We start from the raw sequence: 22958 nt of genomic DNA on the forward strand, positions 1-22958 counted from the left end.
TGTTAGGTTGGCAACCTTGTCCCAGGAGATCAGGGATATTTCAAATTAAGTAGAGTTTCAAGATAACAGCAACAGTTAAGCAGCGGGAGAGCTAAGAAGGCACCATTAATGATATATATGATTGTCAGCATGGAGAATGAATTTTTTTTCCAACCTCACAACCAACATTTCCTAATTAAAGAGAAAAAAAAAGTGATATTCTAGGCAAAATACATTCTGTTAACATATTTACTGAGAAAACATTCCAGTCAATGCACTAGTAAGAGCTAACATGATGATAGTTTATTTTCATAAATACAATATACAGGATCAAAAGACTGTGGACATATGTCTGTCTAATCAGAGAAGTGAATGTCACAGCCACAATAAACAAAAATGGTAAACCACAAATATACTGAAAACAACAAAATGCTGTAAAGCTTATAGTCAACAATGGCCATTTAAATTAATAACAGTATCTAAAGGTTCACAAATTCATAGTAACACATAGATACTACTGTTAACTTGTAATATTGTAGATTTGAATTCTTGTCTATCATTTGTCACAGATCATGATATAATTACGCAGGGCACTAGTCTATGAAATAAGTAACAGAGCTCAATATGTTTACTATTCAGTAACTAGAATCACTAACATCAGGAATAATTACCTCCTGAAATTATTTTCATCCCCATCTGTGTATGTTAGCACATATAAGTACACTTCTCTATTTGAGTTAAATTACCTAGCAAAATTACTGGCAATACTAACTTTTAAATTATCGTGCTCATCTTTGAAATCCTTATGCAAAATCCTTTGAAACAGCTTCTATAAAATTTGGAGCAGACATGAGTATTGTAAATGTGCAAATGATGGCAAAAAGGGTAAATGCAACCAGGCATAATCTGTCTATGACAGCAGCTGCAAACTTCCACTCACTGCAGATCTCTTCACCTTCATCTTGTTTCCTGAAGCGCATTGCTATGAACTGAACTTCCTCCAGGATCTTCACAATCACTGGAATAGTATCCATTAAAGCTTTCTTTTGAACAAGCTCCATATCTTCTGGTAAGGGGCAAGTAATCTTTCCACTCTTGCTACCCAGATCATTCTTCTGGGGGCAGCATGGATTATCCATTGTGTGGTAGCTATAGATCATGTTGCCATTGCTGGACTGGTGCCCAGGTAGAACATTCATCTCCATGCTGTTTACACTCAGATGCTCCTTGGGATAGCTGTATTTGCAAGAGAGAGGCTTTACTTTTTCCCCAGGTTTTTTCATTCGTAAAAACCAAGCACACCAATTCAGCAGAATGACACGGACCTGAAAGAGAGTGATCAAAATAGAAATAAAGGGAACTCTTCTGCATTTTAAAAGTTCCTGAAACATTTAATGACTATTGTAGCTAGTCTGTATGGTCCTTTAGAAAAACTGACTGCTCTCTGTGTTTTCCAGCTATCTGCTTTCAAATGGGGTTTTTGGGGGTCTGGCTTCTTCCCAAGAATGACCTTTTTTTGGATATGTCTTGAACATAGAGGTGTTCAATGCCCACTTAGCTTATAAAGCAAAAGCAATGTAAACTCTTACTTTACAATATGATTCTTGATCTTTAGCAAACAATCCCAGATCTCTGTAATTGAGCAGAGGGCACAAAATTGGCTGCATGATTTTCAACCATTTCTCAGATAGCATGGAAAGAAATACACTTAAATATTTCGAGGGCCAATGTTTAGATTCTGCTGGGAAAAAACCAATACAACAGACTAACAGCTGTTTTTAGCACATTCTCCACCTCCATCTCTATTATTTAAGTCTAAATAAATAGCCTTGGTTGATTTTTATTTTTTTTTTTAATTTGAAAGCCATTTGAAGAGTTCAGCCACATAACACAGCAGGCCTTTTTTCAAAAGAATAGTAGTAAATCAATTAAATTGGGCAGTTCAAAATCTGAATGCTATTATAAACTGCTGTCATTTCCCTGTGCTTTGGTGTACAACTGCTCTGGTGCATCATGAGAGCGCTCTAACCTGCACATGGCAGATTGTGCCCCATATGTTTCTTGTCAAGGTCATCAAATGGGCTAACTTCAGAAAGCGCATTCAGCATTTTTTCCACATGAATTGATCTTCAGATGTCTTGTCTGAAATCTGAGCCTGCTATGATTCTTATTGTTAACATTGTTTGCTGTGAAAGGCAGTAAAAAGGCTGTGAAATCAGTAACATCTTGTGTGAAAAGCAGCAACCTAAATCAGTAAAATCTTGTAATTATAAAGTCCTTCAGGTACTGTATATACAAAATGGACATTTGCAATGTGCTTGTGAGAGTCCCTCTGATTGGTGGCCTCTTTAATGACTTTATCATTCTGGTTGCAAGTCAAATAATCTGATGTCGAGGAGAGAACAGACGTGGTCTTTGGTTTCAGTTCTGAGCCTTGGCCCAGGCTCCCCTGTGTGATCTTGCTCCAGTCACTTCGGCCATGTTTGACTCAGGACCACACTTTGCCTCCAAGGTTGTTTTAGAAGCGGGATGAATTGTCTTCTGTGTTTGCACAGTACAGATGCAGGGATGGGGAAATTACAGCTAGCACTTTGAGTTGCTGCTGTAATGACAAGCATAATTTCAGAAAGGAGGCAGCATTAATTACCACAGGTGGGAATAATAATTGTAAAAGCAAAACCAATGACCAGTGGAAGATGGTTACACAATTTTTAAATTCTGCAGTGTGAGGTCTTCTGGGTCACAGCCCCATGCCATTTTCTGTGAGCCTTTCTGCTGTTCTCCCACTGATGAATCTTTTCTTCTTCCTCCTGAAAGACTATTTTCCTGTGATTCATATTGTTGTCTTTTCATTGGGGTCTTTAAATATTTCATTATTTCCTCTGTGGTCACCACAGACAAATAGAAAACTATAACATAGCAGCCTAAAAAGTCGATCCTGCATTTAATTGAACTTACTTAATTACAATGTCCTCTGACTGCTTATGGACATAAAATGGAACATAATAAAGGTCTTAATTGCTAGGAATATTTCAACAGTGTCAGTGGCAAAAGGGAGAGAGACATTAATTCTCAGTACTGTGAAATTCCAAGATACTAAGCCAGAAAAACTTTCTTATTCGAAAATCTTAATATGTCTGCCTTAGCTCTGGAAGGAGATGTGAGGTGGAAAAGATCTATTCTACAGGAATGCTACTTTTTCTTTCAAGACAAAGTGTTTATTGCTTAGGGAAATTACATTTATAAATATAGCCAAACCCATTTTCCATAGAATGATAAATACACAGAAGACAGCAATACAACTTTTAATTTGCTTGAACTTCCAAATGCCCTGTTTCCTTGAAAACACAAACACTCAGGCATCAATCTGTTCTTGTCATACCAATTAATTTAGGAGACAGCTGCAGCATAGGGGTTGTTGGAAAACAGCCCAGGCATGATGGTATGTTCTCACCTGTGTTATGATATTTGGGTTTCTGTGAAGAAAGGACATAGGTACAGTTGCCCTCAGAGTTCAACATCCTAACCTCGGAGGTCCCCCCCTAACCATAATACAGCTGTATTTCTAGCTCCCATCACAGCCACCTGCCTGTCCTAATCCAGAGGGGAGTCTCCAGTTAAAGCTGTCCTGAGCAGGGGCATCAGCTGTCCATGAGCAAATCTGTGCATGTCCAGGTTCAAAGCACATCAAAAGAAAAGCCTGAAACATAATGAACCTGATTTAGGCACAGCAAAGAGCCAAAGTGCTCTTGCCTTTTCCCACAAAATTCTTTCTTCTCTCTATGCTTGGTCTCTCCATATCTCTCACCTGTGCAACAGTCTTGGTTGTCAGCAGAGATAGGTGATGGAGCTGTTACCCATGCCTGATGTTATCCACTCCCAAACTGCTCCTTAGCTGGACCTTCTTTAGTGCTCTTTTCCATGCTAGCTCAGCAGACATCATCAAAAATATTAAGTAGTCAGCAGCTCTCACTTCTCAAATGAGTAGCTAACAAATGGTCTGACAGAACACCTTGGATTTAAAACCTCTTGGAAAAAGTTGGCTTTAGTAAGTCATCAAAGATTAATAGAAAGGAAGGCACAATTTTCAGCAGTGGAGTAAGGGAAGAAATGAGCACCTACAGAGAGGCTAAATACTGATATGCACACGTCCTCTTTCCTCTGATTCAAAGGCCAGGCACAGAGCCCTTGAGAGGAAGGGAAAAGAGGCTGCTCAACTCTAAATAGTTTAGAAAGTGAGTGTTTAGGTAATGTGGTAAGATAAATCTTCTAGGTCTGGAACTGCTCCCACACAAGCCCAATGCCTTCCCCTGCAACTTACTCCAGCAGCTAATTCCATTTAAGCAGGAGGTGAGAACAATCCTGTAACAATATCCAATTAATCAGGGTTAGTGCTTTGCAATAAACTCATGTCTGACTCTGCCAGGATAAGGAGGGTGTGGGGAGTAAGTAGGTGGTAGGGGTATCTTCTGGGACTGGTAACTGCAGAGAGCAAATTTCAGGTAAGCAATTTCCTCCTTTCTGCAGATGGCTATCTTGGATTCCTGGTTTTTATTGACCAAAAATTTTTCAGGGTGTCTCTGTATGAAACACGTGACATAGGTCGACAGGAAAAAAAAAATTAAAATGAAGACTTTGCCATGAATCCTAATGACTGAGTCTTGCCTGTGCCTTGCAGAGGACTAGTGCCACTTTTGTGGGGTCAGCCTCTTCTCTACACACTTGGCATTCACCCTTTTTCTCTTAAGATCGCTCAGCCCTGTCAGCTTGCCTGGTCTACAGCTTTCAGTCTGTCATCTACGCTTCCCAGTAATGCTTTCCACACTCTTTGCTTCCTGATGGTATTTTTTTAATGTATGCCGGTTCAGCTGTCCAATCATTGAACAAGGTTCCTCAAAAATGAGAATTTGTTGCATGCTGTGTTTCCAGCCAAGACAGTAAGACACTGATAGAGAGCAGGAACTGACTTGCAGGGCCTGTGAGCAGATTTAACATATGCCATTGTGTCTAGGCTCCTCAAAAAGCAGATGAAACAATAAAATTGTCCATGGGGACTATTATGCTGCTGCATACGCTGTCCATGTACAAATCTGAAGCAAGTTTACCCAGATTTGTGCCCTCAGGTCCTGCTTACATGCGGGTTCATCCAGAATTCATGTGCTCTGCTGTCTTGAAAGTAAGATGATTTTAAGATACAGCACTGCAAGAAATAATTGTTAATATGCTTAATTCTACTGGACTTCTTTTTTTAATTTGCATTGATGCTGCAGTTCATTTTTAGAGAGGCTAAATTAGAAAACTGTCTGTACTCAGGATGACATGATTCAACATCATGTCAGGATAATTGTCTAGCATGACAAATGTGGTGAATGAGATACCAGAGGATGCTGTACAACCAGACTTCTGTGAAACCACGGTGGGTGGACAGTTGACTATTTGTACCTGCTTCTGCTTTCATTCCTGTTCTTTTTGTAAATACAAAGCATACCTTGCTTATTCTAAAATCTATTCTTAGGAAAAGAAGAGAAAAAAAAGTATCGTTTTCTTTTAACTTGAAAATCTAAAGAAAACACATTCTTTCTGAAAGTCAGCTGGCATTGGTGCCAGACCTCACTGGGCTAACAGAGACTGCTGCTGTAGAGAAAAGAGGGAGAACACATGCTAATGCACTGAGAATTGATCAGATGGCACCAGACAAAATTGTTTTTCCATACAGACAAGTGGATGTGGCTTCAGCAGAAGGCAGATTTCCAAGACACGAAAGTCCACGGGTCTCCTTAGCCTGAGTCAGACTGAGTCCAAGAGCGTTGCCTTTCTTTTTCTGCTGGTGGTAAGCTCCAAGCTGTGAGAAGCATAGCTGGGTTCGGCGTTCAACACCCTCACTACACTGAAGTATTGGAGTTCCTAATCTTCCAGCAACTTGCGGAGCCAGTTCATAACTAGAACAGTTGCAAGACAGAAGTAAATTGGCTTCACCTCCTGTCTTTGTTTTGGGAGATTACAGCTCTGTCATGAACTGCAGTGAGAACCTCTGTAAGGGAACAAAGCAGACAAACTGCCCAGCAGAGACCAGTAAGTGTTTGTTTAGTGCTTTGAAATGTCACGTTTTATCAGTACTGGTGTCGTGCTGGATAAGAAATCAAAGGTGTTGCCCATGGGGTTAGCACTTGTAAAGTGGGTGCTGAGCAAGATTACTCTGCCATGACTCAATAACCCTATTGTAAGTTTAAATAAAAACCCCAAATATCAGATACTGGTTTTATAGAAAACCTAATTTAGTGTGCTTGTTCTTTCCCTCCAATAGCAAACCTAAGTGTCAAACATACCGTCTGTAGCTGACTCTTCAGATTAATGGGGAACAAATTCTGACCTTCATCTATAATTAGTTTACTATAGCTTTTAGATTATTTTTTTCTTTCAGTTGGCTGTTGAATATTTACCATCAAATCTGCTTACCCATTTGGGCATCTTTCCTCCTTGCGGGTCATGATGGTGAAACTGCAGAACCAGCACTGTTACCACCACAGACAGACCAACGATGACCATGATGCTAGCGAAATACTGAGCTGTAATTAAAAGGAGGACTTGGTTAGGAGGGGAAAAAACAAACAAAAGGCAAATAATATTCCTTGGCCATGCCTCAAGATCTACATTTGAGAAGCTCTGCATCACATTCAAACATCCTTCTCTCTCGTCCTTCACACTGGAACATTTGAGGCCTTTGAGGTTTTCAGTGTATCTGCTCAGCTCCCTCCTCTCCAGCAAGGGAAGGGCTAGAACCAGTGAAAGGCATAAACTGTTTGTTTTTTTATCCCAGAGAGGAATATAGGGCCTACTGCTAAGGACCAGCTCCATGCTGGCTGCCAGGACAGCAAGAAGTTGAGCTGACCAGACCCACTGAACATCAGCATCACCAGTCCTGCGCCACCCTGCAGTACCAGCAAAGGTGCTGGAGGGAAATGCTGTCCTTGTGGTGTCACTGGACCCCATCAGTGTCATCAGACCTCCTTCCTTGCCCCACCACTGCTCACAAGAGGTTAGGCATATTTTTCATCACCCTTCTCAGACCTCAAGACCACTTCTTTTAGTTCCTACGAAAGCACACTACACCCTTGCTGAATTTAAGCCTGCCATGCAGGAGAGAAATCAAGATCTTGAAAGCTAGAACTCAGACTTGAAACCTTATCTCTGAAGTGGCAGTACAGCTTCCTCATGCCAGGATTGACGTTGATGCACTGGAGTGTGAAGCAGAATTACCCACAGGGCTAATGACATTTGAAGGCTGCTGTGGCAAAATACCAGGGAGCGTTATTGTTGGCTGATACAAAGGGCCGATGTGGGAGAGCATGTGACACTGCCCAAGACTGCAGCCTCCTCCTACTCCCTGCCCTCCCTCCTGCACCTTGCAGGAAAAGTAAAAAATTCAATACAAGCTCCAAGGCAAGTTTTGTTCCGGCTCAATTTCTTAATACCAATTCCTACTGCCTCAGCAGCAAAAAGCTTGTTAATAATAATGAGGTTCTCACACCTTCCTGAAACCAATGCTGCAATTGCTTCAAGAGGTAGGCATGGCTTTCTGTGGCAAAATGAATTATGCAGCTGGATTAGAAGAATAGTCCCGAGCGTGAGGTGAATTGAAAGGTCTCTGTTGCACTTAGTCATGAGAGAACAGAACCAACAGCCAGGCAGAAGCAGAGCAAACCAGGAACTCAGGTTTCAGGGAAGCTGTCTGATCTGATTCCAGTATGCCCCATATAAAAGAAACACAGCAGTGTTGATATCACTGGTTTAATTACTGCCATAAGTCACTAAACAAATTCCATAAATTCTACACATTTTGATGCCACCAGACTTCAAAGGCCTGAAGTGGTCCATTTAAAATGGCTTTGGCTAGGATTTTTCACAGATCCTTGGAAAATTAGTCACCTGGCTGAACTTTGAAACAGCTTGGTATCATCTGACTCAAGATCCCAGCCAATGATTTGCAGAGGAATTCACATTCTCAGTTTTTTCTGCTGTAAGACAAGGACCAAAGGTCAGGAAACTGCCATGGAGCCCTGCTAGTAAACAGGGAAAACTGTTCTCTCAGGAACAGACTGGGAACTGTAGGGGACCTCTGGACCCATAAAGAAAGGTGTTTTATGTTTTTGCCTGGTGATAGGCAAGAAAGATGGCTGGGTGTGCATCACCTGCATTTTGTGGTGGTGGTGGGGGGCGCGGGGGGGGTGCTTCTGTTCAAGGTACAGTGAGGTTTTCAGTTGGAAAGTAAGGATGGAGGAAATAGGGCATAGTACTTCAGCCCTATTATCAGTTTCAGGCAATCAAATGTCACAAGATATCTGTGAAATGAGAACTGGCAGGTAGACTTACGCAGCCCTGGTAGGTGCAGGTGCTGTATTCATTTCAGAGGCAGAATGACCCAAAGCCCTGGAGCAGCACAGACCTACTCTATGGCTGGGTTTTGCCAGCCCTGAAGAACAAGCAATGAAAGGGGAGAAAGGAAGTAGCAAAGGCTGGCACACCTGTCACGTTAGCCTTTCACTTCTCTAGTTGGAGATATGATGAAGGCTGTTGCCTCCTTTTCTGTGGCAAGACAAGGTAGACCTAGTAGCCATTGTTTACAACGGAATTGCTAGATCTTCCAGACATGGGACTCTTTGATTGACAACATGACTCTGTGCTTGCAATCCAGACCTTGCACTGGGGCAGAGCCACAGGCAGGGATGGCCAAGACCTAGCTGGGCCTGGGTTCAGTGACAGTTCACCTGTAAAGGAAGGAAAGGCCCCAGAACTGAGTGGGTAAGTCCATGAGGCAAAATGGTGCTGGCTTTGAAACGGTTTCCATAACCACTCAGCATTTTCTGATCTTTCCTTCCAGGGTTTAATCCTATGTCCTGTCTTTCCTGGCAGCAGTTAGGAGAACTGGTGGGGAAGATTCCTGTGCTGACTCCCATGCTCCTCCCTAAAACCATGGCTTAATCCTCCTCCAGTCTGCTGGCTTGGCATCTCTATTCTGGCAGTCTTTAGCCCTCATGCCAGCCAGATCAAACCCATCGCTTGGTGAAAGCTACAAGGGCTTGACGTCCATTTTCACGTCTGGCACCCACTCTGATATGACCATGACTCAATCTTCTCCAGCAGCGCTGTGAGGAGAGGAGCGTAGCTGCTGAAAGGATCAAGATACAATGTGCGTGGATAATACTTTCCTTGGAGCCATGGGACTGAAGTCTTCACTCACCCTACCCTAGCCCCACGTAGCCCTGAATTAGCAAACTCTACTCCTGGGCCGCCACTGATGTTGCTGAGCACAGAAATAGGATGCTGTCCTGTGAGATGTGGCAGGGGAGACAAGCAGTGGAGTAAGAACTGAGCTTTGGTCTCCCAAGTGGCATCCACAGCCCAGCCACCAGACTTTCTTTGACAGTATTTAAGGGTCCATCCTAAAGCCTACAGCACTTAGGCAGGTAGGGCTTTGAAGCTGCCACTCCCACAAAGTCTACCCCCACATGTGTCTGTTGGCAGGGGTAAATGGAAATTCGATTTTACACAGACATTCAGCCCCTTTCATTTTCAGCTTGGAGGCTTTAACAAACTACTTCACCATGGGCAGTGTCAGGAACAGCAGTCTCAGACTGGAGTACATTTGAAAGAGCAGGGGCCCAATTGCTGTAGTCAGCTGCTCCAAGGCACAGCTGGGAAGTGACTGACCCCTTCTGGAGGGGAACTGGCTCATTCACACTCTCTGCCCTGGCCAGCTGCCACAAGCCAGGAAAAGGGACCAGAAGACCTGTGTTTGGAGCCCCTCAATGTGCCTTACACAGCAGCATTCCCCATGGATATCAAGGTCTGCACTGGTCACTGCTAGATGCTCTTAATGTGTTTTCAAATCTACATGCTGCTTTCTTCAGCAGTTCTGTGTGAACAGAAATGCTGTTTTGGGTGCTGGGTTGATCTCTTTCAAGTTGTATGAAGTATTTGTGCTTCTACAATTGATTTTCTTCCCATTGTTTATCAAAGAAGGCATGATGTAACACACTACCTGGACAGCTGTTTTAACATCTGGGAGTTGTCAGCTTTTGTCTCAGCACTGTCAGAAGATGTTCAGGTCCTGTTGTCATAGCATATATGGATCTAATACAACCACAGATATCCAGTAAGTCTTTTTAAAAAAACAGTGGCAAAAGCTATTTGTTCTTGCAGGCATTGTCTGGCATCACCTGTATCTAAAGGATGGCAATGACTTGCAATTCATAACTTGAGGGGCTTCCAGTACCATTTTTGGACCTTCTGTGCCACTATCTGGTGTTAGAGAAGCACCTTAGGGTTATTTTAGAGATATTTTGGAAGATCCACTGCTTGAGTGGAACTGGATTAACTTTAAGGACTGATTAGGAGAAAGGTAAATAAAACAGAAACACTGAGAAGAGCAAGATGATTCCAGATGCGTGCTTTGCTTTGTTGATTTTATCACAGAACACTGACTGAGAAAGCAGTATATTACCAAGATTTGTTAATACAGTTAATCATAGGAAAAGCAGAGCTTCTTCATTGTGACCAGTTACAGTCCTGTTGTTCCTATGAAATAGTGGGGGAAGGAGGAGTGTGTCGTGCTCAGGTATTCACAGTGATCAAGTTGGATACCTCCCATTGGTGTTCTTGTTTGTATTCCTTCTTTGCAGAAAATGTCAGGTTTTGCATGTGAAATGATGGACTGGTGTAGAGCTGCTTTAAGTCAGGTCATTTCAGCCATTCAGTGCTGAGCGCTTTGTGCTTCTGGTGAACTCTCAGAAAATGGTAGAAATGCCCCAGAGCATGTACAGAATGAGATATTCACTGCTTCCCCTTCTGGAAATGGTCCAGGTTAATGAACTGAAGCCTGAGGAGGATGCAGGAAACCTCTGACACCAGTAGAGGGGCTTCCAACCACACTTCTGTATCAGAAATAGTGTGGCCAGCCAGAGCAGGGAGGTGATTGTTCCCCTGTATTCGGCACTGGTGAGGCTGCACCTCGAGTACTGTGTTCAGTTTTGGGCCACTCACTACAGGAAAGAGATTGAGGTGCCGGAGCGTGTCCAGAGAAGGGCAACCAAGTTGGTGAGGGGCCTGGAGCACAAGTCTTATGAGGAGCAGCTGAGGGAACTGGGGCTGTTTAGTCTGGAGAAGAGGAGGCTGAGGGGAGACCTTATAGCCCTTTATAACTACCTGAAAGGATGTTGTAGTGAGGTGGATGCTCATCTCTTCTATCAAGTAACTACTGATAGGACGAGAGGAAATGGCCTTAAGTTGTGCCAGGGGAGGTTTAGATTGGATATTAGGAAAAATTTCTTTACTGAAAGGGTTGTCAGGCATTGGAACAGGCTGCCCAGGGAAGTGGTGGAGTCACCATCCCTGAAGGTGTTCAAAAAAACGTGTAAATAAGGCACTTCAGGACATGGTTTCATGGGCATACTGGTGTTGGGTTGATGGTTGGACTCGATGATCTTAAAGGTCTTTTCCAACCTAAAGGATTCCATGATTCTATGATTCTTTTCTCCTATGACAGGGACAAGAGCTGGTGCTGGGCAGATGCTGTAGCAGTCTGCAGCAGGTAGTGGCAGAGTTTCTCAGAGACCAGGGAAAGGAAAAGGTAGGAAGTTCCCTCACTGGCTGATTTACTGTTGTACACAGACAGCGAAGAAATACAGAAGAGGACGTAAGCAGGAAAACAATTTCCACCGTTGTTGAGATTTGCTGTAAGATGGGACACCGTGTGCTGTCCACTAGCTCTCATTGACAGTAGAAAGCAAAGAGCATCATCTCAGTCCAGCTAGTCCCTCAAACATGAAATGTCTTAAAAGAGTGAGAGACTTCAGGATTGGATGCTGTGTCTACATTTTGGTTATGATACCTGTAGAAGGCATGGGCAGTGTTTTCACAGTGTTTTCAAACTCTTCTCCTCCCAAGCACTTTTGAAGAATAGAACTGGGTGTTTGAAAAGTAAAACTGTTCTTTTTTTTTAATAAAGAAAAAGCATCCAAGACTCATGGCTTTGGGAAAAGCACCATTGATCACAGGGCATGAAACTGTAAGAGCTGCTGTGAATGAGAACTTCTGTTTCACGGAAGAGGCTGAGCAGGGTCCTGGTGCCAGCAAGGCACCAGGCAGGAACATGAAAGGGAGGAGGGGAAAAGCATTCCACAAAATCAAAAGATAAGGCAAAGAGAAGTGGCAGCAGCTGAGAACATACAGGCAGATGACAGAAAATGTAACAGGAGATTAATCTCATTTTCTCTCTAGTCAGAATGACTAATGCCTTATGCTCATAACTCAATCTGTAACTCCTGGAGGTGGCAAAGAACCATATTTCTTCCTTGTCTTAGTAATTTGCAGTCTTGTTTGCTGTATGACTAACTGTAAGAAGTAACCCCAAGCATCTGCTGCAAATGTACACCGTAAAACCTTCATTCTACTGAAATAACATAGGCATGATAAAGAATGGCAAGGAGGGGACACAGCTGAAAATAAGTCATGATATTAGAGCCCCAAGCAGCAAGTAAGTTTTGTGATTTTTTAAAGAAGCAAACAGAGGAGCTCAGCAAAAGAAGAAAGAGAAATGCAGGTTTATTATCTGGAGGTGAAGATAACTTCATTTTTATTGTGCACCATTTGATATGTCCAGCCAAGGAGTCAAGCATCATCTGCATGTTAGTCATAAGAACTGACAGTTCCTCATATGCATGAGTCCTGTGCTCCTCTTTGGAACACTCTCTGCACATGCCAGCTTTCAGGTATTCCACACTTTCTGCTATAAAACTCCTCTTACAGCAAAATACAGATTCTTGATCCAAACCCAATAGTGTTATTTTGGAGAGAGCTGAAGGAAATAATGATTTGCAGCACTTTGAATTTATTTGGGCATGGGAAAAAAACCAGAAATTATGTAGCACTTCTGTGCAAGGGATGCCTTGAATTTCCAGGTGTAAAAAGTGATTACGGAAGAAACAAATCATCTGACTGGCCTGAGAGTTCTGAATATTTCATTTCAAGATTTGGCTTTTGGGCAGAAGCATGCCTTATCTGCTTTGACAAAATACTTTGAAAGTGATGCAACCTCGAGAGCTAGGTGGGGTAGAGGGAGAGCAGCGAACTCAGAGCTTATTGCAGCTTTGATCTCAAGCTCAAAGCATCCTGCTGTGGGTGCTCCTAGCTGTTTCTCCGTGTGACTGTACTTTCTGTGCCACCTGGGGCCTGAACTCAAAGATTGCAGTAGCTTTGGACTAATACAAGACTAAAGAACTGGGTGGGGTTTTCAAAGTAAGCATTTTAGGGTCTGTCTCTGCATGGTGTCACCCTGTTCTCACAGCGGTGGGACTGCAGCACAGTAAACCAGAGATGAGTGCAAGGTGGATGTGGGTGGGTGGAGGAGGGACCCCACAGCCTGTGTCTCACTGCTGAGTGGAACAAGAGGTGAACCTGCTGCTTACTAGGGCTGGGGTGTTTTCTTAGAAAAGAAGCAGCCAGGATCATGGAGGGAGAGGGAAAAGTGGGGACAGCAACAAACTTTCCCGTGCCATGTGGCCCTGAATGTTTTCCCTCTCTGGAGGTGATATTGCAGGCAGGGAGAAAGAATAGTGCAGAAGCTGTGCGGGTTATGCTCATAACTGTGTTGCTCTCAATTTTCCAGAGCAATGGCTTTTGGCCATGTCTGACTTTTTAACATGAGCTGTGGACTGATCTGTCTTTCTGAAAAACTGGCTGGGTTTGGTAGTAACTAAACATTCCATTAGGAGCTGAATTTTTTTAAGCCCGTGAGTCTGAACTAGCAGCTTATATTGAGACATTGATTTTTGAAGACACTCCTACAGCAGTGCAAGATGAATGAGATTCTGGTCACTGCTTTATCAGGTACCACTGGTGGTGGGTAAGCATAACCACCAACTGTGTAATCTTAAGGAGGCTCTAGTCAAAGGCTAGTCATGAAGGTGAAGAGTTACAGGTAGGAATCTGTCTTGAGTTAGGAGAACTCATTCCTTAGTGACTTCTTAATGCATGATTTCCTAGCCTTGATTACAAGGTTGCTTTCAAATGCAAAACACAGTTTAATGAAGCAGGTCAGGGATATGGAGACTAAACAGGGAGCCACAGTGCTCTTTAAAAAAAAGAATTCAGGCATATGCTTATTGCCTAAGGAAGGAAGTTATCCTTTCTTCAGAGATGGTCATAAACCCATTACCAAAACCTGATCTGATTATCCACTGCTATTTACATGTATCACATTGTCTTTATAGAAATAAAAAAAGCCCTTACAGTTTAGATCTAAATGCCTCAAATGTTGCTCTTGGATGAATTACCTAAGCCTTTAGTTTCAGTGGGCAGGACCTGAGCTTGTACAAAAGCTCTAATTGAAATAAGAGTATTTGTTTAATTTCAATTTGGTCACTGAACCAGGAAATCAACATAGTGGGACATGAGTACGTAATGCATGACACTGGGTGCAATGGTGTTATGTGGTAGGGGTAGGAAGATGCATGAAATCCCCCTGAAACTATTGGCATTTATACTGTGAAACAAATCTGTGCATAATTGCATAGGTTTTTAGAAGCAGGAAGAACAATTATTGTCATATACGTGAGCTGTTTCACACAGGCTTTATGATTTTACCCAGTGATTAGTGCACTCAAGCCAGTAATTTCAGGTGTGTAACACATCTGGAGTTCTGTGCATTTCTGTATATCCTTTCCTCAAGTAATGAACTCCAGCTGTCTACTTACATAGATAAAAGTATTTTTAAAGAGAGAAATTGAAAGTAAGTCAAATCAGAAGTGCAGCCAGACACACTTCCTGTGAGGCATGATTAAGCTATACTAGAAAGGGTAAGTTTAGGACACAGCTGCTGCTGTATAGTCTTGGTCTGAAAGTCTTTTCAGAGCTAGCCTCTAGAGATTTCAAGTGCCAGGAGGGACCTCCAGGACCCTGTAGTAAAACAAGCCTTGTTCTTTTAGTTGACTTGTGTTGGATTCTGGCCAAACTGTCGTGTTTGTAGATGTCATGGGACTTCAATGCTTTTGATCCAAATGGCTGAGCTCGTTTCTGTTGCTATGGGTGGTTAAAGTTTTAAACAGAAACAGAGGCATCCTTGCTCTCCTTCCCGGTCTTCTCCTTTCTTTGGCATCACAGGTGAGTTTGAAGAAGGGCAGGATTCAACTTTTGAAAGATTGTGGTACCTTGCTCCACACATATGCATGCTGCTGAAAACAGGGCTTTGGAAATATCTTGTTCCCACAAAAAGGGAGGCTCTCTTGGAGAAGGACAGGAGCAGACATGCTGCTGGGCAAGGAGTGGCTAGTTACTGATGTGAATGCAAGCCCCAGCAAAACCAAATGAGAGCAGGAGGCAAATGTGGTGACCAGCCTGTCCAACTGGAACATTTCTTGGCGTGGAAAGGGGCTGGCTCATTGTGGAAAGGAAAGCTCTACCCACCATGCTGCAGTGTAGAGGAGCAGCAAGGTCCTGGTGTTCAAATGTGTTGAGCAGCCTGCTGCTGATTTCTAGGCCAAGCTTTGTTACTTGGTCTTTACAGAAAAGAATTTGGCTTGTTTTTAACGTGTATTAACACAACAGTCAGTAGGCTACATAGAAATGGGAGTCCATTGTCTGGGGAAGTTTCATGTGTGAAGTAAGTCTCTGCTCTGGGCAGCTTCGCGAACAGATAAACAATTCAGAGGACATATCAAGGAAGAGGGGAACCACTTTGGTTTTTTCTACCTCTCTTGCCCCACCTGCCTCCTTGTGATTATTTAGGCTGAGAGGTGCTTCATTTACTGTAAATATAAGTTGAGGTCAAGAGGGAGTGGCCTCAACTAAGAAGAATCAGGATATGATTTCCACATTTCTCTGCAAATATACCAGACCTCAGAAGCTAGTTCTTTTCTTGATGTCATATTACACCAGCCTTCCTTTGCTCCCTCAACAAAGATATTCCAAACAGTAGCTGTGAGAATTTCCCATGTTATTACAGTTCAGTAGTTAAAGCTGAGGTCAGAAGGTGGAGAAACATAAGAGGTACAGCATATTAGGCGCTAGTGGTTTTGTACTAGAAAGGCTGGCACTGTTCATCCAGGTCCAGTTAGGTGTGGATGCATGTTTGTTCCTAAAAACCCAGATCCTAAGAATATAATGCAGATTTTTAAAGTGCATGGGGTCACGTTTTCAGAGCATCTCTGCTCCCACTTGCATGAAGACCAGCAACAGTGGCTTTTCTGCAGACCAGCAATGGGTCTTTCCACTTCAAGATCAAATTACTTGCACCCTTCTCAAAGCACATGCTTTAGGAGATTTGTTTATTCCTGTAACTTGGCACTAACTGTGCTTATTCTCCAAAAATTGAACAAGCTGTCCAATTGTCCTCCTTTTCCTCACACTCATTCCTGAGTATTTTCAACTGAACAAGAGATCACACTGAAGAACTGTGATCATGACCTGGTATATCCAGTTCAGCAGCTAAAATACCCCATTTGGGATCACCTATAAGATCACTGTGGAGAGATTATGCTGTGCTACCCTGTTAGAGTAAGGATAAGGTTTTCAGAGCTCGAGATCATGCAAAACCACACAGCCCAGCTTTGAGCACTTCCTGAACAAGGGCTGTTTGGGTGCAGAAGCCAAATGGGTGAGCAGTCTTTCCCTGCCTGTTTGGAGTGGAGCAAGGAGTTTGGAGCAGGCCTTTAAACTAGGAATACTGTGGAAGGGAGATTACAGCCCAAATTTAAATGGAGAAACAGTGGGCAATCATAGAATCATAGAATGGTTTGGGTTGCAAGGGACCTTAAAGATCATCCAGTTTCAATCCCCCTGCCATGGGCAGGGCCACCTTCCACTAGACAAGGGTGGAAAGAAAATAGTGCTGGGTGGCCAGAGCAAAAAAGACTTCAAGAATGGTGAAACAAGACAGAAGGGCTCACCTCCAGAGTGAGCAGATGCATGAAGTCTGGTAAATATGCAGGAGCAACTGGAAGTCTGCATGTGGTCGTTAAACAATAACATTGCTGGAACAACTGAGATGTGGAGGGACATCTCTCACTACCGGAGTGCTCTGATGCATCGGTACAAGCTCTTTAGGGGGAATGGACAGTGAAGACAAATGGGTTGCCTTCTATGTGAAGGAGCCACTTGGATGTGAGGGGCTCCTCTGTGGGATGGATGAGAGCTTATGGGTCAGACTCAGTGAAGAGGCCAATGAGGCTGATGCTGTGGTAGGACTGCATTATAGACTACCCAAACACAGTGGATATGAGGATGGGGCCTTCTTAAAGCAACTCAGGGAAGCCTCTGTATCACAGATCCTGGTTGCCACAGGGGACCTGGACCTCCCTGATGGCTGCTGAAAAGGCAACACAGTGTAATGCAAGCAGTCAAGAGGATTTCTGAAGAATGTCAGCAATAACTTCTTGATACAAGTACAGGACAGGCCAACCAAAGGTGGTGCATAGCTGACTCTGCTCTTCACTAGCAAGGAAGAGCTGGTTGGGAACATGATAATCATTGGCAGCCTAGGCTGTAGTTATTAAGAAATAGTGGAGTTCAAGACCATGAAGGGAGTGAGGAATGAGCACAGCAGACTGTAGAACTTGGACTTAACATGAACAGACTTCTCATTTTGGGGGGAAGCAGTAGCTGGGATCCCACTGGAGGAACCTCTGAAAGATAAAGCGGTACAAGAAAACTGTGAGGACTGTACAGCAGCCTCCAAGTGCAAGAGATGTCTCTTCTATTACTCAGAAAAATAAGAAAACACACCACGAGATAAGTGTGGCTAAGCCAGGAACTCATGGTGAAGCTCCAGTGCAGAAGAGGAGGGGATGCAGAAAGCAGGGACAGGCTGCAAAAGGAAAATTTGGAAGCATTGCCTGGGCATTACTGTTGGTGTCAGGAACGTTAAAGCTCAGGAGTTGAGACTGCCAAGGGAGTCAAGGGCAACAGGAAGAGTTTCTACCACTACACAAACAGTAAAAAGCTGAACAATGAAAATGTGGGCTTGCTGCTGAATGGGGAGGATGACTTAGTGACAGCAGAGAGAGATAAGGCCAAGACAGTGTGTACTGTGCCTCAGCTTTTGCCATCAAGGTCTCCTATGTCTCTGTGCTTAGAGACATTGTTCAAGGATGAGGAAAGCAACCAGCAGTGGATGAGGATGGACTTAGGGATTGATTGTGAGATCTGAACCTGCCCAAGTCCACGTGACCAGATAGGTGTTACCAAGAGTCCTGAGAGTATTGTTGCAAGGCCATGGAGATGGGGTAAGATCCCTGACAAGTGGAGAAAGACAGACAATGCACCCATCTTCAAAAAAGTCTAAAAGGACAATCCACAGAACTACAGCCCTGTCATTCTGACTTTGGTCTCTAGGTAAATTGGGGAGCAAGTCCTTGGGGAACATTTCTGGACACTTGAGGAAGAAGGTGGGGACTGTGAACAGCTAGCAAGGATAAATCATATCTGACCAACATGATTGCCTTCTATAATAAAATGACAATATTTGCAGACAAGGGGAGAGCAGTAGATGTCATTTACATCAACTTTAGCAAGGCTTTTGACACAGTCTTCTACTTCCTGAGGTCCTTTCCAACATGAACTATCTTGTGACGCTATGAAACAGGAGATTCCATTGGATGGGAATGGTTGAGTTTCAAAGCATGCAGCCTCAGTGCACCTCAGTGTATCAAGATTCAGTTTGCTTTTGGGCTGCAATAGGGAAGCATCAGATGACAGTAGCCACAGGATTGGTTTAGACATCCATCATCTGGATACCTGAAGTCAGTCTCCAGGGTGTTACAAAGCATCCATGTGCAAATACTATTCTTTTACAGTTTTTCACAATATAAAATTTGTCTAATGAACAGATGAAAGAAACAGACTGTGTTTAACCTACATGACAACTTTGAGAGGTGCATTTCTAATACATTTGATATGCTCTAATTATTTGGACATTAGGAAAAAACTGGCAACAATACATGCTGTTAATGAGGCATACTCATGAGAAAAGAGTCCCTTATTATCTCCTTCACTTTGTGATTCAAAAAGAGTGAAAAGATGTGAGAGGTTCTAATAGTTGAGGCAATATTCACGTGGAGAAGGGGGACTTGATACAAGGGTTCTCCAACACCACCACCCTTCACCCTCTCTTGACATGTGATGTTCACATAGCGATGCTGTGATAAGTAGAAATTAATCTGTTATTACAGCATCAAAAATCTGTAATAATACATAACTATCAATAGCTTTTCCTGTTACAGATCTTACCTTCTATGATAGGGGACTGAATCAGTAGAAACTGGTCTGCTTAAAGCTAGTGGACTGGGCATAGGCAAGTGCATTCCTTCACTAATTCCAAATGGCTTTTTTTATGTATTACACAGAGCAAAATTGTGTGAAGACTGGTCCAAGATGGTTTGTGCCTCCTTCCTACACACGAAGTTTCTCTTAAAATTGTATCTGCCTCTGTGGAGTCCTAAGTATATGTTCAGGGAGAGGTTTTGTTAGTTTTCTGGAAGCTCCTGTGTGACTCAGAGGCAAGAGTCCTGCTGACTTTCAATAAGATGATGAAGTTATTTGGAAGCTTTCAGAAACTCTTGCTTATGGGAGTTGCTGCCCTTAGTGTTGCATAGTCACCCTCCTTCCCCAGAGTTATGTCTGATGTTTTAATCCTTGAAGTGAGATAATGAGGTTGTCTAAGTAAAAGCTCTTTTGTCCTATTCATGATATAACTTGTGTGAGGCTTTAATTATACAATGGTGAGGTGTACCTTCCATCAGCACCTAAATATATCGTTGAATATTTTGTTTGTTTCTACTGTCTGGAATGTGTACGTCAGTCATGACTTGTATGCAAAGATAGACCTTAGCTCAGGAGATGGTAATTAAACAGGTTCTGAGTTTTCCTGTGGTGTTCATACTTCTTTATTTTGTAAACCAGAACAGATTTATTTTCTCTACCCTGCTATAAGGTCAGGGAATAATGTTTTCTCCAGTTTACAGTTGAGAAACTGAGGGCCCATGAGATCAAGGTAAAGGGATGGTCCTGTGAGAAGAGAGGATGTAACAATGCCTGTCTGGCCCATGTTCCCACCATGATAATCTGTCCCATAGTTTTCAGCACATGTTAAAAATGCTCCAGTGATATATCTGAATTTTGACTGTAGTATCCTGTGTTGCTCTTGGGGTAGAGAGAAGAGTAGAAGGTGGCAGGCAGGGAACAGATGCATAACAGCAGGGAGGGTGGGTGATGCGGAAGAATAAAACATGAATTTTCTCCAGCCAGCAACACCGAGATCTTCAAAAGCTCTCTGTGCACACAGCTTCATCCAAAGTGCTGTTGAAGGGACTTTATGGACAGGTTCAATGAATCTAGAGCCAGGGCTCTGTCTATCCCAGTCTCCCACTCATGCCTGTGCACTGGTGGTGTTGGCTTTGTGCTTTGCCTACCCAAACCTCCATGCCGTGTGTTGGTTTTGTGTCCCCTCAGTCCTTGCAGTTACCAGATAACTGATATTTCCAGAGCCTTTTTGTATCCCTCATGTAGGTTCTTTTCATACATGCAAACAGTAAAGCCCAGACAGAGATTTATTCCTGACATTACTGAAATGCAAAACTATAGTAACAAAAAGAGTCAGTTCTCAAATAGGCTTTGGACAACTCTTGAGAATCATCATATATTGTGCACAGAGCAGAGAAAATCAACTTACCTATTAGTGGGACTGAGTCAGAAGTTGCAGGCATGATCTCAGCCACAAGCAGCATGAATACAGTCAGGGAAAGCAGGACAGTGATACCTGCAGGGAGTGAACATGGAGGGGAAGGATAAGGAGCATGAACTCTGCAGCTGCTCCTCTGATGTCTTTGCTGTTAAATATAACCTTGTCCTAATCTATGGCTAAGCCAAACCCATGACTTCATGTCTGTCAGTGCAGATGAGAACTTCCACAACGGGAGAGTATTTTCAGATGCAACTTTATCTGCTGTCTTTTCACTTTTCTCAATTACACCCAAACCTTTGCTCCTCTTAAATTAATGGAGAAATCTTTCCTGCCGAGTGAAATGAAGCTTGCAGAACTGGTAAACTACATTGCTTTTCCAAAACATAGCGCAAACAAAGCCCAGATGGTTATTAAGTGCTAGGAGAGATTTGCACAGACATGAGTCTAGTTTTTGGTTATTGCATATTATATAACACCCCGTAAAGAGCTGTAGTCTGTTTTTAAGAATCTCTTTGTTCTATCTGGAAAGACTGTTGCTAAACCTAACTGCCCTGGTACTGAGAAATCATAAGGTTGATACAGGAGCATTATCTCCTATTTTTGTGTTAACATCGTACTTCAGCTTAAATAACGCTTTTCCTTGTCTCCATCCTATCTTTCATAGACAGCATTTGTATCCCCCATAGCCTGTGTTTTACTTCTTGTAAGACAGGCTGCTCAGATTCCTGATTGTTCTACTAACACTGAGGGCACTTCATATGATTTAAAGGTCTCTATCCTGTTTGGAATGGTGCACAATTAACTCTTAGGGTCTCATCTGGGCCAGCCTTGTGTATTTCCAACTCTCCCCTGTCTTCTCTTGGAAACACCCTTCCTGTCTCTATTGACACACAAAATGGTAAACCTCATTTAGCCCTTCCTTGGCTGTTACTGCTTTGCGTTCGGGGGGGACTCATGGCTTGGTGGTTTGGGAGCTGAACTTGGAAGGTGAAAATCCAATGCCCAGCTGCTGCTGCCTACAGCCCTTCACTCTCTATGTCTTAGTAAGTCCTATCTGAAAAACAGAGTTAATCAGCTGTGAAATGCATTGAGACATACTAAAGAACAGAACAACAGGGATGACAGAGTACTCTCACTGCTGCCTGTGCCAGCAACAAGTTCTACCTCATCCCAGGGTAAAATCCAAAAGATTTGAGAAGTATTTAGCACAGGTTATGTGAATGCCATACAGAAAGCTGTTACCCTGGCTTCTGCAACCAAACAAGTGCTTCTATTGCTCCTCCAGGGAAATCTTTATTTATCAAGTGCCATGAGATATTTATTTTCCATTTTATAGGAAGTGCTTACAAAAGAAATTAATTCTTTAGCACTTACCTAAAGAAATCTTCTCCCCTGAATCAGCTGGCAAAAGGAAAACAAGCAGTGCCAAGCCAGATATGAGAACGCAGGGAATAAGTAAGTTCAAGCCATAGTAGAGGGTGCGTCGGCGCATGGTGATGGTGTACGTCACATCTGGGTATGGTTCTTTACAGCATTCATAGTACATCTCATTCCTCTTTCCTGGGACACCTGCAGAGAGGAAGATCAGAGCAGTGGGGAGAGGTGCAGGACTCCTGGGTGACCCCTCAGAATGGGCCAAGAACTAAAAATTTATGAGACAATGTGTGGCACCTCCGCCACACATTGTTTGTTGAAGAGCGCTTTGAAGTGTACTGTGGCAATTGATAAGGGAGAAAAGACACCCCCAAATCAGTTACCAGGCAAAAGTAATTTTCTGACACTTGTGGCCAATAATGCACACATGGATGAATAAAGGGGACAAGGACAATATGCTTCAGTTCAATGTTGTTTGAAAGCTGAAATACATCACTACAGGGTTAAATGAGCCAAGGTAACTTTAGTGTGTCAGTGTCTTCAGCAATGTCTGAGGCGACAGTGCAAGATGTCTGCTGTTCCTAGTTCACCTTCTGTGTTTTCTAGGGTTTATTTTCATGCCGTCTGAGTCATTAGAACCTGGCTTAGCCAAGGAAGCTCATCTGAGCCAGATCAAGACTGTTTGGAGCATCTGAACCTCAATAAGAAAAGATTTGCAAGCAGTGGCCAAAGATTAACTCAGTAAAAAATACATTCTGCCTTCCTGCATCCAGGGAATGGTGACAAAAAGCTGACATCATGTTCTCTAGCCCATGCAGAAGATCTGTGTGACAAGTATCACCAGTTCTTACTTTTCTATCATTCTCTTATACAT

At 43.0% G+C, this 22958-nt stretch overlaps 1 protein-coding gene across 1 annotated transcript in view; it reads right to left on the minus strand.

Annotated features, from left to right (window-relative positions):
* Positions 1-297: 297 nt before the first annotated feature.
* LOC104830852 (neuronal acetylcholine receptor subunit alpha-7-like) overlaps positions 298-22958 on the minus strand; it is a 66168-nt gene continuing 43507 nt past the window's right edge. The window contains exons 7-10 of the mRNA XM_010566027.1: positions 22085-22279; positions 20699-20785; positions 6436-6545; positions 298-1304 (exon numbers count right to left, since the gene is read on the minus strand). Of these exons, the coding sequence (XP_010564329.1) occupies positions 783-1304; positions 6436-6545; positions 20699-20785; positions 22085-22279 (914 nt within the window). The 3' untranslated portion in view covers positions 298-782. The remainder of the gene's footprint in view (positions 1305-6435; positions 6546-20698; positions 20786-22084; positions 22280-22958) is intronic.

The sequence above is a fragment of the Haliaeetus leucocephalus genome, unplaced genomic scaffold (assembly GCF_000737465.1).
Source record: "Haliaeetus leucocephalus isolate CR32 unplaced genomic scaffold, Haliaeetus_leucocephalus-4.0 Scaffold201, whole genome shotgun sequence".
Lineage (NCBI taxonomy): Eukaryota > Metazoa > Chordata > Aves > Accipitriformes > Accipitridae > Haliaeetus > Haliaeetus leucocephalus.